This window comes from Epinephelus lanceolatus, chromosome 16 (assembly GCF_041903045.1).
Source record: "Epinephelus lanceolatus isolate andai-2023 chromosome 16, ASM4190304v1, whole genome shotgun sequence".
In the NCBI taxonomy this organism is placed as follows: domain Eukaryota; kingdom Metazoa; phylum Chordata; class Actinopteri; order Perciformes; family Serranidae; genus Epinephelus; species Epinephelus lanceolatus.
Genome location: NC_135749.1, coordinates 22,273,579 through 22,291,105, shown reverse-complemented (window position 1 = coordinate 22,291,105; position 17,527 = coordinate 22,273,579). Strand labels below are relative to the sequence as shown.

General features: G+C 42.4%; 1 protein-coding gene across 6 annotated transcripts in view; it reads right to left on the bottom strand.

The window, feature by feature from the left end:
• Positions 1-17,527, bottom strand: part of akap9 (A kinase (PRKA) anchor protein 9) — an 87,304-nt gene that overhangs the window by 5,821 nt on the left and 63,956 nt on the right. For 3 of the 6 annotated variants that reach the window (XM_033637536.2, XM_033637539.2, XM_033637540.2), the window contains 20 exons: positions 14,051-14,227; positions 13,400-13,504; positions 12,248-12,400; positions 11,597-11,683; positions 10,119-11,147; positions 8,545-8,688; positions 8,414-8,458; positions 8,185-8,325; positions 7,340-7,384; positions 5,896-6,744; positions 4,951-5,008; positions 4,358-4,479; positions 4,045-4,233; positions 3,726-3,893; positions 3,504-3,609; positions 3,174-3,369; positions 1,699-1,849; positions 1,222-1,566; positions 802-1,098; positions 459-691 (listed from right to left, as the gene is read on the bottom strand). In XM_033637536.2, coding sequence (XP_033493427.2) covers positions 459-691; positions 802-1,098; positions 1,222-1,566; positions 1,699-1,849; positions 3,174-3,369; positions 3,504-3,609; positions 3,726-3,893; positions 4,045-4,233; positions 4,358-4,479; positions 4,951-5,008; positions 5,896-6,744; positions 7,340-7,384; positions 8,185-8,325; positions 8,414-8,458; positions 8,545-8,688; positions 10,119-11,147; positions 11,597-11,683; positions 12,248-12,400; positions 13,400-13,504; positions 14,051-14,227 — 4,640 coding nt within the window. The remainder of the gene's footprint in view (positions 1-458; positions 692-801; positions 1,099-1,221; positions 1,567-1,698; positions 1,850-3,173; positions 3,370-3,503; positions 3,610-3,725; positions 3,894-4,044; positions 4,234-4,357; positions 4,480-4,950; positions 5,009-5,895; positions 6,745-7,339; positions 7,385-8,184; positions 8,326-8,413; positions 8,459-8,544; positions 8,689-10,118; positions 11,148-11,596; positions 11,684-12,247; positions 12,401-13,399; positions 13,505-14,050; positions 14,228-17,527) is intronic. The other 3 variants (XM_033637538.2, XM_033637537.2, XM_033637541.2) reach the window with 3 other exon arrangements.

Here is a 17,527-nt window from a genome sequence, read left to right as displayed (position 1 = left end):
GTCTTTGAAGGCATAATCATATAACAAATGTTTTTATTTGTATTTAAGGTTTTGTTACTTATCTTCCAAGAAAAGTGAGAAAAAAACAAAAACAGAACACTTTATCTACAATATGATGTAGGAACTGTATTCCAATTTTGTTCTACATAAAAATTAAAATAAAAAACAAAACAAAAACCTAAAACGTATTAGCGTGGATGTGACCTCAGACAAGTCCTGCAAATCATGACACATTTATGGATTCTGTCAAAGCTAATTAAGTGTTACTGTTATAAAGACACTTTGATAATCTGACATAGCATCATTTGTAAAAATGTTAAACCTACAATAACATGTTATGGCCACTTGGGGGCAGCAGAACAAGCTGTAAATATTAACACCTTATAAAGCTGACATGGCAAATTTATTGATTGATCCATTCTCAATATGAAAACATTATTTACAGTCGCTTCAATTACCTGCCAGTAGTCTTGTTCGCCATGCCTCGGACCTTGGACGAAATGAGGCGGAGTCTGCCCAGAATCTTGTCAACTGTGCGCCATGGACCATGGTGTGGCCCACTAGTGTGACCTGTTGGAGAGACCTCCACGTGGGGCGATGAGGTGGAGCTTGCTGACTGTACATTTCCACTCTTCTGCTGGAACACCCAGTCTTTGGTGCGGTCAGTGGACTCGCTGTGCCAGATGGCCTGCTGTCAAGATAATAACAACACAGCTTTAATCACGTGTGATAAAATCAGATTTGAAAAGTTATTTAAAAATTAGGAATTATAGGAGGAGTGTGTGACTGGCTGATACTCACAGCGTGGCCATCAGCCTGCAGAGGTCCGCTCCCCTCCCTCCCTCCTCTCTGCTCTAACTGGTGCAACCTCTCCTCCAGTCTCTCCTTCTCCTTTTCTAGGCTCTTCCTCCTCTCCATCTCTCTCTCCAGCTGCTCCTGCGCCTCAGACATTTGTGCTTCCAGCCTCTCCAGCTGGGCCCGAGCCTCCAGCAGCACCTCCTGGTCACGTCTTGATCTCTGACTCCCCAAAGTCAGCTCCTCCTCTTTTCGTACCACCTCGAGCTTCTGGGCCTCCACCTGGCTGAGGAGAAGCACGACCTGGGGGAGACATAAAAGATAAAAATAAATATAATGAGGAGGATAGTTTTTACAATTAATTAACATTTATACTTTTTTCCCCCGTCTTGTGTCCATTTGGAGCAAATGCAGTAGAGAACATACCTGTGCATGTTTGTCATCCAGCTCCCTCTGCAGTCTTTCCAGCAGACTCCCTTCCTCCTCCAGCCCCCTCCTATCCTCCTCCACCCGCTGCTCACTTGACGGACCTCCGTCTGAGGACGCACCCATCCGCAGCTCTCTCTCCCTCCCCAGCGCGGTGGTCATCTCCAGGGTCTTAGCTTGCTCTGTCTCCAGCTGGACCTGGAGCTCCTGGAGGCGTCTGTGGAGGCTGAGGCGCTCCTGTTCGGCCTGCTGAGAGAGCTGAGAGGAGGCCTGGCGCTCTTGTTCCAGGGTCTGTGTCAGCTGGGCCACGCGGCTCTTCTGGTCCTCCAGAGTGAGGTTCAGATCCTGAGAGGAAAATATAAATAGTGGTAAGATTGATAAATATTGTTAATTCATAGCCCCCATCCCTGGTTAGGCTTTTATTTAGGTTAAAATAAAACGGCAACATACAAAAGGCACATGTCTAAAGGCACTTACCTCCAGTTCTTCTCGTTTACTCTCCTCGTTTCTCCCAGTTCGACACTTCTCCTTCTCCATGGCCCACTGAAGATCTCTGCTTCTCTTTTTCTCCTCTGTCAGCTGGTCGTTCAGTGCGTCCACCTCAGCAGCCTTCTGTGATACTTCTGCCCTGTTGAGGGACATAATTGTTCATTTAATCCTTCAAATCCTTCAAATATTCACTGATGCAAATGTTAAAGCACTGGTTCTTAAAGGGACACATGAAAGCAAAATCTGAGGGGCAAAAGGTGACTTTTTTAAATCTAATTTTTTTATTTTCTCGTAAAATACTGGACACTTTCACTTTTTCAGACCTACTATATCCTCACACGTCAATGCAAAGGCTGATCTGCAGACCTAACCCTTTATTGCATGAACAATAACTTAAAGGAGTGTATAACTCTGGAGATTGATAGTTGATTGTTCAGCCTAATTTCCAGGTCAAATACTGACACTTTGGGTTGGTAGTCATACCTGAAAACAGACCCAAAGTGTTTCCAGCAAACACTTTTGGTATAGTCCCCTTAGAAGTATGTAACCAATACAAACATGCACCTAAACCCTAGATCTGTTTAGCGTTTCCAACGGTGACAGTCCTCTTATTATGTAGGTGGGGTTGTTAACATATATTCTAAATAGCTGCGTCACAGCTCTGTTCAGGTTGTACTATATTTCCTCTTCATGGCCGATGCTCAGGAGCACTTGCACCCTGTTTAAAGTCCACAGAACGGGGTTGTATGCCGAAATTTTCATTAACAAAAAAGAACACCACAGTTGCCACAATCTATGGGATAAGCTGGTTTGTGCATCAAGTTTTCGTGGAGCAAGGATGACGATTTTTTCCTTGTCCAATCAACGGACTGCAGTGTTTCTAGCTCCACCTTTTAGAATTGGATCAGTGTGTGTCACCCCTCTGTGCACCGACACAGACAAAAACAAGCCCTCTAATGTGAAACAAACTGGACTGAACTGGATTGGACTGCTTGGTGGAAATGAGGCTTTAGTCATTATCATGTTTTTTAATGGAAGTCACATTATATTCTCCATTCAGCACCTGCTCCTCACATTGTCTGGCACCCAGGAGGGATCTGACTGACTGAGATCCAGGAGGGAATACAGGCCAACAGGTTGGCAACAAATTAATTTTACCATTTTATTAAAAAACATATCACATCCACACTGGTTTAGATGATGAAAAATAAAAGTCAAATTAACCCAGATAGAATTTAATTTCTGTTTTTGAAGGACATTTGCCTAAATATTGAACAATTAGTGAACTTTGGAAGCCCTCAGATCATAACTTTGTTGTAAAAGCATTTAATACACTTTTATCATTAAGTCTTAAATTACTGGATCAACCACATCTGGTGTAGTTGAGTACATTTACTCTAGTAGTTACTGAAATGTATCCATGTGTATTGGACACACGTCTGTGAACAAACATCATGTCTAACCTGAGTGTGTCCAGCTCTTTGAGGTGTTTGTGCTGAGCCTTGAGCGTCGTCTCTAGCTCCAGTTTAGTCTGCGACAGTTCACCCTTCAGTTCCTCCACCAACAGCCGGTCGGCCTCTGCTGCTCCATCAGCTCCTCCTCCCTCCCTCTGCTGCCTCACACTGTGTTCAACACCTAAAGACGCAGCAGGCTGAGAACCTGAAGGACAACAATCAGATCATCAATATCAGGATGTTTGCCCACTCAGAGCAGGTAAAAATAATAAAGCCATGACACATCATCACCAGCAGAGTGAGTGTAAGTGTGAAGGAATTTTTTTTGAACTGGTTCACCTTGATGAATTTTCTCTAGTTGACCACGGAGCTGATGAATCTCAGAGATGAGACTGGACCTTTCTGCAGTATGGAGCGAGCTCATCGCCTCTCTGTGCTGGGCGTCCTGCATCAGGATCATAAATACCAATAACCAACACAAACGAAAATCAAAGCAGAGGAGAGAGACCAGTGAGGACTTGGATTTAGTGTCCAATTACAGATTCACTTCTTATTTCTGACCTGTTCAGCTAGTTTGTGCTCCAGCTGATTGAGGTGTATGATGGCATCACTGGTTTCTAGCAGATCCAACTGACTGTAAAGGGCGCTCTTCAGCACACTGCGTTCCCTCATAAACACCTGCCGCACTGCATCCAGCAGATCCCCACGCCAGTCAACGCCGCCTGATGTCTGCAGCAAGTCAGAGATGCACAGATAAAGACACAAGCACAGAGAAAAAACACAACCTGACATTTAAATCTTGCTGCTTGAACTGTGATATTTCTGACTGGTTGAGCTCTGATCTACAGGAAGCAGTGTTTTGTGAAGAGTCCTCATGTACCTGTGTTTCTCTGTGTGTCTGCATCTGGCTGATGAGGCCTTTAAGAGACTCCACAGTTGCCAGTAAGGCATCTCTTTCCTTCAACCAGCCTGGGATGTTGAACTGGGTGCCTGGCTCGCCTTCTGTAAGAGGGAGCTCTGACAGAGAGAGCACCTGCATGCCCTCCTGGTGCACCTCCCTGAGCAGCGTCTAAATACACAAAAAAACACAGAAATTTTTATTTCTGCAGAACGAATGAAAAGAATCGCATATTTCAGTATGATCATTTACTGCTGAGCACTAGGACGATGTTTATGCTAAGTGAAGGCGATACCTTGATCCGGTCAGGCAGTGGATCATCAGTATCTCTCCTGGCACCCTCTGGAGTCGTCCTAAACTCCTGCTGCAAGCTCGGGAAGTCAAATCCAGTCCGCTGACTGTAGTCTGAGCTGCTGTCTGCAAGAGGACAAACACGTTGGTCTGAATACAACACTGACGTGCCCATGAGTTTGTGGACATAGGTCTTGGTCACTATAACAATTAAATAAACTCTGTTTCTCCTGCATTCACATGGCAATGTTATGCATCAAAGTGTTACCAATGCTAATAAGAAATGTGTGAAACACTAGCAGCCCTGACAAACTGTTTTAAGTGTCGCAAAGAAACAGTGAGACAGCAATAGGAATAGCTGAGCAGACGACTATCTCAGGACTGTGTTGTTTATGGGACTCAGGTTATTTCTGTAAAGTGTTTATTCAAGCAAAACCTGAATACACACCTAGGGTTCTGTAAAACATTTGATCATTGTCAGTTTTTGTTTACTTCATGTCCATGGATAATTAAGGTGATTACAATACAGGAAAAAACAGACTTTACCATCTGAAGCAAAAGGTAAACAGAGGAGTAGCCCCTTGTGTTGTTTCTTACCACTTGTGTAGCCATCTTTGAACTGTGATGCCGGACGGTCTTGTCTTAATGAAGGGGCCTGGAAAAAATGAAACATGATTCAGATCCTTCTTTTACTGAATAAATCGTGATGATAACACCACACAAGATCATGAGACTTTAGTACGCAGCACCTTCAAAACATTTTACTACTGTACATGTCACAGAAACGCTGATAGATGACAGATAATTTATCAAATAGCTGTTCAACAGAAAATTAATTGGCAAATTTCAAGTTGAGGTGCCAAATAACTCCTGGTTTCAGCTTGTTAAATACAAGGATTTGCTACTGTCTCTATTTCATATCTTTGTACACTGAATATTGTTTGGGTTTTTGGGATGTCTGCAGGACAAAATGAACGATCTGAAGATTTAATTTGGGAACTTGTGCTGAGCATTTTTCACAATTTCCTCAATTTCCTGACATCTCACGGACTAAGTGGTTGATCAAAATGAAAAAAGTCATTAGTTGCAGCCCTAATTTGTGATTCAAAGAGCAACTATAAATATGAATCAACTGTCATGTACGTTCATGGCAGGAGGAGAAGAATCTCTGAAAGTGAGCGCAGCACATTTTAGCCATCTTGCTTTTGCAAACACCTTATTTTTTAGACAAAATGTAAAATCAGCATGAACCAAATGCCTTAAAAATCCATAATAAGTGATCACACTGAGCAATTTGGGGTTCAGTATTTTGCCCAAGGACAATTTGACATGTAGACTGCAGGGGCGACTGCAGGGGACAGGGATCGAACCACAGACCTCCTGATTAGTGGACAACCGCTCTACCTCTATCACAGCTGCCCACCAGCTGTACAAACTGACAAAACGGTACACTATGACGATTAGTATGTGGACTATAATTAGCATGTACAGATTCAGTATGTTGTATGGGTTTGGGACACAGGTGTTGTTTCCTGCCCTCACCTCTGTGGAGCGCAGCTTGTCGATGACAGCCTTGAGGGCCTTACACTCGTCCTCCAGAGCCTGTGTGTCCCTGCGAAGGCTCTCGCTCTCTGTTATATGCCGCGCCTCCATGTCCAGGATCTCTGCCGCATGGAGCTCCTGCATTTGTACAATCTTCTCCTGGAACTCTCCGATCACCTCCTCCATCTCCTCTTTGGATGCAGACTCGCTTTCCTGGCTGAGGTTGGACATTTGGAGAGGTTCTGTCTGCGTGAACGAGTGCGTTACTGCCACGTGTTGCTGCTCAGAGGTGCTGTTTAGCCGCGCGCTGTGGGATTTGTTGGAGGACTGGCTGGAAGTGGCAGAGTTTTTCCTAGAGAGAGATGGTTTATCTTTGGCACTGCTTCCCTTACCAGCCGGCTGTTTGCCTCCTTTCCTTTTAGGCTGGGTGGTGGAGGAGGAAGAAGCAGAGGAGACAGGCTGGGGAGATGGAGAGGGAGATGGAGAAGGAGAAGGAGATGTAGGACCAGAATCTGCTGTCTTCATCAAGGCTGTTCGTACCTCCTGGAGCTCCTCTTTGAGCTTCGAAATGGAAACTTCACGGACGTGGAGTTCGCTCTGCAGCTTCTCGTTGTGCTGCCTGTAGCTGTTGAGTTCTTCTTTGGTGGTGTCCACATTTGTTCTCATCCCCTGGAGCTCCTCTTTGAGCTTAGAAATGGAAACTTCGCGGACTTGGACGTCCTCCTGAAGCTTCTCATTACGCTGCCTGTAGCTGTTGAGCTCGTCTTTGGTGGAGGCCGAATCGTTTTTGACCTGCTGGAGCTCCTGCAGAAGCTCTGACATGTTAGCTTGGTCTTCATCGGCTTGAACCTTGAGGACGATAAAGAAAAGGTCAAATACTACACACATACCCAGGAATCATGAAAGAATATAATGTGTTCATATAAATCAACAATCTGAACAGTTTTAGAGAAATATAAAAACACAGATTATACTGTAGGGGAGAATCGCCTTAAATGTAACTGTTAAATTTCAGTTCAAATGCTGACAGGAAAGTTTTTTAATATCATGGCCTTGTATGTCTGTTAACTTGCAAATATAAGTGAACTTTGTGGCTATAGCATGGAGGTGTAATCGGGTGGTGAGTTTCAATAATATCATGATGTTTTATACATTGAGATCACATCCATGGTATGAAATCAACGTAAAACAGTTGCTTGACTAAAATATTGTTGATTTGCCATGAAAACTATTTGTTTAATCTCGTGTGTCCCTAACGTCCTCTTTCAGTTTAGCTCCTTAAAACTGTTTTTCTCTATCAAAAAACTTAGTGGTTTATGATAGCAGACACATGCAGGTAAAAAAAATCTTCAAGTGAAAAAACGGAAAATGTTACAATTATGGTGACTCTTCCCTACATCATATTTCCATGTCGAAAAACGGAGTTAAAACATTTCCGACTTACTTTAAAAAGTTCTCCTTTTAGGTGAGCGATGGTCATTTCCCGCTCCTTTAAAAACACAATTGCATTTAATCAAAATGTGTATAAATAAAAACATACATTACAAGTGAACTAATATTTGACTTCAGTATTAATAAAACAAAAGTTAACACATGTAAAAGAATAGTTTGACATTTTGGGAAAGAGTGGAAACAGAGGGAAACAGCTGGCTTTGCTCTGTAGGACAGCAACAAAATCCACCCATCAGCACCTCAAACACTCACTAATTAATACACCGTATATTGTACGTTTAATCCATATAAAAAAAGAAGTGTAACGTGTTATTTGTGTCATATTTCCCTCATTGCTGATCAGACCCGATCAGAGCTGAAGCTGAAAAACACCCATGACTACTGTGGAGTCATTTGTCCCAGGCGTGAATGCTAATTGTAACCTTTCCCATTAAATAGAAAAGCCAAACGTTGATTAGGTGTTACTGGGATTTTTGTCCAATGGGAAAGGGGCTTTATTGAGCTTTAGAGGTGCTGGTAGGTGGATTTTGTTAGCTTTGAACATAGCCAGGCTAGCTGTTTCCTTTATGCTAAGCTAAGCTACCTGACTGCTACCTCAAGCTGCATATCTATACTACAGAAAAGAGAGTGGTACTGATCTTCTCATCTAACTCTCAGCAAGAAAGTGACTATCAAAGAAGCATATTTTCCAAAATGTCAAACTATTCCTTTTAGTAGCAGCTAGATAAACTCAAATCTCGCCACAGCAAAAATATCACCTTCAGACTTCTACAGACTTCTACAGAACCCAAGACAGGATATAAATGTAAGACTTTATATAACAAACTGGCTCTGTACCTGCAGCAGCTCCTGCAACTTATCCAAGCTCTCCTTGCAGCTGTTCAGCTCCTCTTTGGTGGCAGCTGCTTCACTCTGAACCTCTATTAACTCCTGTTGAAGGTCTGACACCTTGGTCTCCTCTTGGCCTCCAGATGATACCTAACGTGATAAAGTTTAAATGTTAAACAAGAAAAGACTTAGGTTTATCCAAAATGTAAACTGCAAAAGATCGTATTTTTGTTCCTACCTTTTGAAGCTGGTCCTGTAGTCTGTCTATTGTCACAGCTTTGTCCTAGAAAGAAAAACAGGCTTGTTAATCTCACCAAACATTAGCAACACTTTCACAAGAAGTATGAATACCCAGAGGCAGTGACATACTTGGAGCTCCTCCTGGAGTCTGCTGCAGCTCTGTTTGTAGCTCTCGAGCTGCTCTTTGGTGGCTGAGGCCTTGTCTCTGACCTCCTGCAACTCCTGAAGGAGCTCTGACGCAACAGCTGGCTGCTCCTCAGCAGAGGACGCCTGCTAAAATAGTCACAAAGATTCAAACTGATTAAAAATGTGTCGAGGACGGGACGACACTACACAGCCAGAGACTTGATGACAGTGACTTCATTGGGTTTCACTCGTTAACCATTTATGAGGGTAAATTTAAAAACCTGCTCCAATATAAAGATTTGGTGTTGATCATATAGTGTACTGTACACAGAGACAAAAAAGGCAATTACTGCATTTAACTTTTAGGTGTAAATCCAAGCTTATATTTCTTCTACTTTTACTTCATTCATAAGAGTTCTATCACTAACAATAATGTGCTCATTAGTTACCACAAATTTAAGTTAAGGAGAAAAACCATTGGTCCAGTGTGGAACATGAGAGAGCTACATGTAAATTAAAATACTATATTTTAATGGTGTTTTTTATATTATGAACAAAACTCAAACTGAAACTGTTTCAGTGAGATCTAAAGTTAGCAAAAAATAAAAGTAAAAAAATCACATTTTATCAGTGCACCCTGGAGTCTTTTTATATATTCTTATACATAATACACTAATATACCTTGATTTGAACAGTAAAATAGGTCTTTCTGTGCTCTTTAAAGGAATACTTTGACATTTTGTGAAATATATTTGTTTGTTTTCATGCCGGGATTTAGATGAAAAGATCACTACCACTTTTGTGTCAACCACTTCTCATTCCTAGGGCATCAAATGTGGCAGCCTGGTCAGGGGGCTTCTGATAACGGCGCACTAGGGTTGCAACAGTATGAGACTTTCACGATATAACGGTCTCCGAAAACATCACAGCTTCATGGTATTACACAATTAATATAACTATTAGCAGTTACTATGACCCCAAAAGGGTTTCACTGTATAAAGCTGCATTCCTATGCACAAGACACCCTTTAGAGTCTGTGTGAGACACATCAGGCGAGATCAAGAGCGAGAAAGTCAGCGTATTGTGGGAGGGATGGGAGGTGGACGGGTCAAACAAATATGGGAGTTTCACCCAGGTGACCAAAACTCATCTACATTAGCTACATGTCATACGATAAGTCACATACTGGTTAACTTTTTTACGCAAGTTAAGTTATGTAACAAACTGATGAAAAACTGATGCTAGAGAGGTACCTTGAGTGTCATAGTTTGAAGTGTAGAGCCACTGACCAAGCCTGTATTTGACGAGTTGGGAATGAGAGCATGTTGCTTGTGTCTGTACAGAAAATTTGCATCAAGACTGGTAACAGAGGGAAACAGCTAGTCTGGCTCTGTACAAAGGTAACAAAATCTGTCTGCCTCTAGAGACATGTGCTATTTGTTTGTTTAATTCAAACAAAATTTGAAGTGTAAAAAAAAACAAGTTGTGGTTTTATGGAGAAATGTGTGTCAGACATTTTCTTGGCCAGGTTCAAACTGTTGAACTATTACTTTGTAACTTCTTGGCCGAACTCTTACCCCCACAGCCGGCGATGACCTCTGGTGTGTCCTGGCCTTCATCTGACTGAGGAGATCCATGAGCACAGCCAGCCTCCTCTCGTACTCCATCACCTCCTCCTCAGAGCTGGAGAGCAGCTGCTTCTGGAGCTCCTGGTCCTTCTGCATCCCGCTGAGTCCCACCTCCAGCTCCCGCAGCCTCTGGGTCAGGTGGACCACCTTCCCTGTGGGAGTTTGTCTCGCTTGACCAATTCCACTGAAATCCATTTGGGGAATATCAAAATCACCAAAGTCATAGACATGTGGCTCCACATGTGTTTCAGCATGTCTCTGCTGATCCTGGTTTTCTTTGGATCCTTGTGACTGCTGTTGCTGGAAGGCCTCCAGTGTGGCCTGGCTGACGAGCGCTGCAGCCAGTTTATCCCTCAGAGTTTCCTCCAGATTCGAGACCCTCTGTTGGAGACCATCTGCATAGCTTTGTGTTTGCTCCAGAAGGTGGCGACAGTTGCTCAACTCACGGTCCTTTTCATCAACCACATCCTCGAGCTCCTGGATGCGGAGGTCCAACTCTTCAACTCTGGTTGTTGCACTCTGCTCTAAAGCTTGCACTTGAGCCTGCATGACCACAAAGCTTGCAGTTTTCTGTCTGAGAGCTTCTTCAAGTTCTCCCTCAGAGCTCTCCAGTTTTTCTGTCTCAGCTAAAGCTTCTGCGCTCTCTTTCAAATGCAGGTACGTCTCTAACAGCTTGCTGTGCTCTGTTTTAAGTGTATCGACATCTTTGGTGGCCTGGTCCATTCTCTGCTTCATTTCATCGTACTCCTCTTTACTTGGCCTCCACGCAGTGCTCTCTGGCTCCACCTTGGTGTCCTCCTCTTCCTCTGTAGTCTGCTTAGACTCGATACTGGCCAGCTCCTGCTGAAGTCTGTCTATGACTGCATTCAGTTGGTCGAGCTCCTCTTCATTATTCCTCTTCAAGCGTTCTTGTTCGCTCCGCAGGCACTCCACCTGGGACTCCAGGTCTTTCATCAGCTCATCCTTCTCATCAATTTCCTATAGAGAAATGTGCAGATATTAATAAACCATAAAAAATATCAGATTTGAGGAGTTGATAGCTATCCTGCTATTTGAATAAACCTCCGAGTCCCTGTTGTGCTTCGAGAGGTTCTTTGGGTCAAAGTTTTTATTGGCATTTGTATTTGAAATGTCAGATAAAATTGATCAGATAGTGAAAGAATTTCTGAAGCTCTTTCGGAGACTCAGAGGTTTAGTCAACCACCTCAGATGAGCAAATGATCACCTCACAACAGACGATGGTGCCATGGATTTACTTACCGAGACAAAACAATGAAAAAACAACCCAACTTAAAACACAAATAAAAAAAATGGAGCAAACAAAAAAAAAGGTGTGCACAAATGCAGAAAACACACACACACGACCACGGAGCTATGTGTATTCGAAATAGACTTTTGTTCTATTTCGTATACGCATGTTGCGTTACCTTGTTATCAGAGGTTGTTTCCGTGTGTTGAAGCTTAGTGATCTGTTCATTAAGAAGTGCTATTTCCCTGTCCTTCTCCTCCATCACCTTCAAAAGTCAGAGATTATAATGCGATGGCTTTTAATAAACGTGTCACGGGACAGTCCACTCAGAGTCAGCCTCGTGGTGGACTACAGAAAGTACAATGATTGGGTCAAAGAAGAAATGTGCCAGCAGTGGCAGTGACTATTGCAAGGCAAATGAACGGGCAAAAAAACCTGAAAATGTGCAAACTATAATCAGCAACAAAAAGTAAATTAAAAAAAGAGCATTTGAACCAAAGTGTTTTGCAGTTTGGGAGCAGAAAAATAAATGTTAGGCATGGCATAAAAATGATCTTGTTTGCTACTGATGGGAGTAGTGTGTAGTTGTGTGAATAACCAGGCCTTGTGTTGTATTGTGCTGTTAAAGTACAAGCTTATCTGACAATGTCATGCTTATCACATCAGTCAACAGTTTAAAAGTCACCAGCAACTAGCAGTTTATCTTTTGCTCTTTAGCACAACAGCTTATAAGTAGAAAACAGGTTAATCATATAAGAACTGAGAATATAAGTACAAACACACAACCAATGTTACATAAAAACTATAAAAAGTGTGTGCAGCCATTTACCTGGAGCATGCTGTCCCTGGTTTCTAGGTAGTGCTGCTGGCTGCTGATCTCCTTCCTCTGGATCTCCAGCTGCATGTGAAGCTGCTGCACCTCCTCGCTCTTGTTCTCCAGCTCCTCTCTAAACTGCTCCAGCTGCTCCTCCAGGTTACAGATCTGAGACGAAAGGAGAACATGAGGAGACACCACGAGATGACTGAAAATTTAACTTCAGTCTAACTGTAAGTAAACAAATATGCAGATATCAAAGCGAACTACAGTACAAATGGTTTTCCCCTGCAGGATAAAGAAGCACATTTATACACACCTCACATGTAGTAGCAACTGTATTAAAAAACATGGCTGTAACTACGGGTAGAACTGGTGGAGAACCAGTTCCAAATGGTCTGATTCATTGGAGTTACATGCCTCCCAGCTTATCAATTCCTTTTATTGATGCCAACATGTTGTTCTGACAGTTGCACATTGCAAAACAATGATGTTGAACTCATTCATCATCTACACTGCTGTAAACTTGCAACAATGAGTCATGGCAAAGAGGATGAAAAATGGTCCAAAGCGTGGCTACATTTCAAGAAGACAGATGACAACAGTGCTGCTTTAATGTAAAATGTTACTTTTAAGTAAGGGTGGAAACACTAGCTATTTGCTGACAACATTTTTCAACAAAACATGGGCTTAAATTTCAGAAATGCCAGGTATTTGACACTTTACACGCAAGTGCCACTGCTTCTTATCCAAGCTGCACATCTGTTACTGAGGGTAAATATCCTATGGTATAATAACTTTAGCGCCACACAGGCAGGTTTAACAGATTTTTTCTTTGACTAAGAAAACCTAAATGAAAACTAATGCTGTACAAATATTCCCTTGTTGCAGCGAGCCTACTTTTTTCACATATAAAATTGTTTTGGAATTGATAAGGGAACCAATAAAGAATCAGACCAATAAGCTGAACCACTAATGGCACTGCTATCAATAAAATCTTATTAATTCCCATCCCTCGCTGTAACGGCGCCACACTGACTCCAAGCCACACATTCATTCAAATAGACATTTCATTCCCAGCTGGATCTTCATCAGATTGAAATATTTTCCAATTTAATACATTTGTGCTTCGAAAAACCTCAGAGTACAAACTGAACAGCACACTACCTCTTTCTCTTTCCTCTCCAGAGCTTCTCTCTCCGTCTGTAACTGAGCCTCCAGTGTGGAATGTTTTGCCTCTGTGATGGATGCATGCTGCTTCTTTTGTTCAACCTGCGACACACACAAAAGAAACTATTCAGCACAGCAGTTATTTACAACCTGCGCATGAAGGCGTGAAAGAGCAAACTCTTGTGATCAAGCAGATTTTCAAGGATGCAAACTAGAAATGCACGTTTTCCATTTTGTACCCTTTATCGTGCAGCTTAAACTCTATGCCGTTCGTCAACTGAGCAGCAGCACAGCAGATATTTTCTACACTGCTCTTTTTGTTCACTCACAACAGCCCTCCACGAACACTGGGGGGCAATCTTGACAGTTGCCAGCCATCACCAACAACAAACTGCCGGGGCGGCTGAAGTAGACCCACCCACACATTGTTCTCCCTCTCCATGCATTCCTCCCGTTCCTCCTCTAGCTGTCACCTCATCTACATCCTCTCACTCACACACACACACACACACACACACACACACACACCCACACACACCCTCTGCCATTCAACACAGCTATTGTTTCTCTCTCTTGCTTTCTCTGACTCAGTCTCCTGCACATCCTTCATCTCCCACTTTCCCCCTCATTCCCCCTCCCCTTCCTAACCTTCTCCAGGGACTCAGCGCTGGCCAGCAGGGCCTGCTCCAGCTCGCGGATGCGGCTCTCCAGCTTGTCAATCTCTTCGTCGCGCTCTCCCAACTCACGACGCAGCTGCTCTGAGCTGAGCAGCAGCTCACTGCACCAATCCGCCTTCTCCTTCAGCTGGGAGGTCAGCTGGTCCACCTGGTAGTGAGAGAGAGAAATGAAGGGAGCGGGAGAGAGAGAGGGAGAGAAGGGGGGGGGGGTCGGTTAATGAGAATCGCTCTCAGACATTACTCGCTACAGCATAGCTGATACATGTACAGCTAGCTGTGAGGTCAGCTGATCCACCTGAGAAAGGAGGGGGCCGAGAGTGAAAAGAGGTGCAGGGACAGAGGGGAGAGAGAGATTTCATTCAGGGTGACACAAACCACATTAACCAGGAGGACCGCTGGCAGGTAACTGATCCATCTGTGAGACGGGAAAACATCAGCAGCTCAATGAAGAGGTGGAGAAGGGTCAATGGGAGGAAGGTTTGTTTAGGATTATCCTAGAACTAGGAAATAAATGTACATCTAGATGGTAAACTGTACCACCTGCTTGATCAAACAAGAAAATATTGCTTCATGAACGACTGACTTTTTTTGTATCATGTTGTTTCAGAAATGCATTTTAAGGATGTTGTGACACAAAAAATTGAGTTTCTATTAAAAAATGACACTGTAGTAAGGCAGATGAATCACACCCCCTCACTGGCAGCCCTTCATTAAATATTAAAGTGACTAGAGTGTCGGATGGACTCTTCATGTGAGTACTTCAGCCCTGAATGGTCTATTTATATTTCTTTAGGCTTTACTGTACCAGAGTGTCCCTTGTGGTTCATTTATGGATGGAATTACAGTCATCTGTAGTGCTTTTCTTCATCCAGTTTTTAGCTTTATGTTCAGGAAAAACGTGGCTGGAGACATACTTGCTTTTTGCTTAAAACAAAAACATAGATAAAGTCGCAAGTAAAATACTGCTAAAATACGCAAATTCATATTAAAGGAATAATTCACCCTCAAATTGACCATTTTTATATCAGTCATGCCATGTTACCTTAAATTTGTGATTAGAACTTTGTTTTTCTTGCATGCCTCCACGGCAAACAGCAAACGCATTGATTTATTGATTGATTAGGGACCAAGCTAAACAACAGCAATAAAGACATCAAAACATCCATTTACAAACTCTCACACAACTCATGCACTATAATCCAAGTTACATTTATCCAGTCGATGCTCAGTACACATTCATTTTTGCTAAAACCTTAGTTGTGGAGGCCGACTTCAAAGAGAGCAGAGATAAGTTAGCTTTCGATTCAGTTTTAAATAGTAATGTTGCAGTGAAAATTCATGTGTTTGGAAAGTACTGGGACTACACTGGATGATGGCGGCGCGTGCAGACGCGGCGGCGTGTGCAGATGCAGCGGCTTGGTGCTCCCGGCTTTTCGTCCTGTTGTGTGTGTTTTGTATGTCGGTTCAGACTCTCGAGGCTCTAATCCAGTTCGGAAGAGCTGAACTATTGGATATCGGAAGACGGTATCAACCTTATGCTATACTGTCTGTCCTTTTATTTATACTGTCTGTCTTTTTATTGTGTTGTTATCTTGCCGAGGGTACTACACGTAATTTCGTTGTGCAATGCACAATGACAATAAAGTCTTCTATTCTATTCTACAACTGCATAAATGTGGCTTGGATTATACTGCATGAGTTGTGTGACAGTTTGTAAAGGGATGTTTTGATATAGTTTTTGCTGTTGTTAAACACAGTCCCTAATCAAGCAATAAATAATTATTTTTGCTGTTTTCTGTGGAGGCATGTAAAAAAAAAAAAAGATTTTTTTTTTTTTAAACAAATTCAAGGTAACACTGCATTTTGATATACAAATGGTAACTTTGTGGGAGAAGTGTTCCTTTAATGTATTTGCATAGCCTATGAAAAATATGAAAAGCCTTTCAAAGTATGCAAAAGTGGGTTTTATATAACTGTATCTAAGGACAGTCCTTATTTAGGATACTACTAAGTTAAAGTGAAGTGTGAGTATTTATGCATGTGATGCAGATACAGATGCTATATGTAAAAAGGCGAATGAATGGTTGCTCTTTTTAAGGAAGTTGAGAAGTTTTAACATGGACATGACTCAACAAAAAGGTTTTATTCTTTTATTGAGTCTGTCCTTTCTTTTTCTACGACTTGCTGGTTTGGAAGTCTTAAGTCGTAAAAATAGGAACAAACGGGGAAAACTGTCAGGCTTCCTGATGAGGTGATTACTGGTGCTACCCTTAATGACGTTTAGCACTTGTATAAAGTGAGGGGCATCTCAAAGGCACACTCTATGTTTGGGACCCTCGATATCTGTTACATGTTGAGTTCCAGATGCTTCTATCAGGGAGGAGGTTTAGACTCCCCAAAGGCTGCACTAATAGATACAGATTGCCACTTATCTCCTCTGCTATTGGAATTTAAACAAATTATAACTCTGGATGTCATTTTGTCTTCTTTGTCCATGATTCATGGTGTCAGTGTAGGAGATATGGACCTTATGCTGTGTTGTGAATATTGTATTGCATGTATCTGTGTTGGACTACTGTCTGAAAAGCAAATTGCCCCTCGGGGACGTAAACTTTTTGTAATCTTGATTTTGATTCTACACTGAGCTTGTGAACACCCTACTTTACTTTGATGTTGAGTTTTACACTGGGACAGTAAAGGAAGAGATGGGAGGAAAGAGTGTTTTGAAGTCGTGTCCAGATGAAGACAAACACGGCAGATAGGGATCAAACTGGAGAGAGGAAAAAGGATGAGAAAGACGGACAGTCCATTAATTGCTACAGGGTCGGGCGGGATTACTAAAATGCACTAAATACTCTCTGGGGTAGACTGGACTCTACGTGTAGCTAGAAGCAATACCTTAGAGGTTACTCCATCCACCTGTAATAGCCACGGGAGAGAGAAGGAAGAGGCATAAGGGATCAGAGGATGGACAGTTCAAGGGCAAGAGGGGGAAGAAAAAGCACTTAGTGATAAAAACGTGGCAGCAGTCTCTGGAAATTATAGAAATAGTAGAGGTTATCTTCTGAGGTATAGCCTGTGAGTTTAAAGCAGAAATGAAACTGATGTATGAAGCAATACTATAAACACAACTAATGTATAGCATGACTCAAAGCAACCGCAAAGGAAATAATTAAAGTCTCAATCTAATTTACAAAGGAACAAACAGACAGACCTTTCAAAGACTAATAAGCAGCAAGGGCAAATCAAGGATACTTTAGTTACAGGAAACACTTTGATAGCACTGTATACTAAACTCATCTTCCCCTGATGGAACAACTGACTTATCTTGTCAAATGATGTTTCAGATCGGGAAAGTGAAATGCACAGAGGGCCCATAACCCAATGCAGCTTATTTTCTGAAGGCAACTGTGTTCTGTTATATTATCAAAAGGCAAATGAGTTGAAT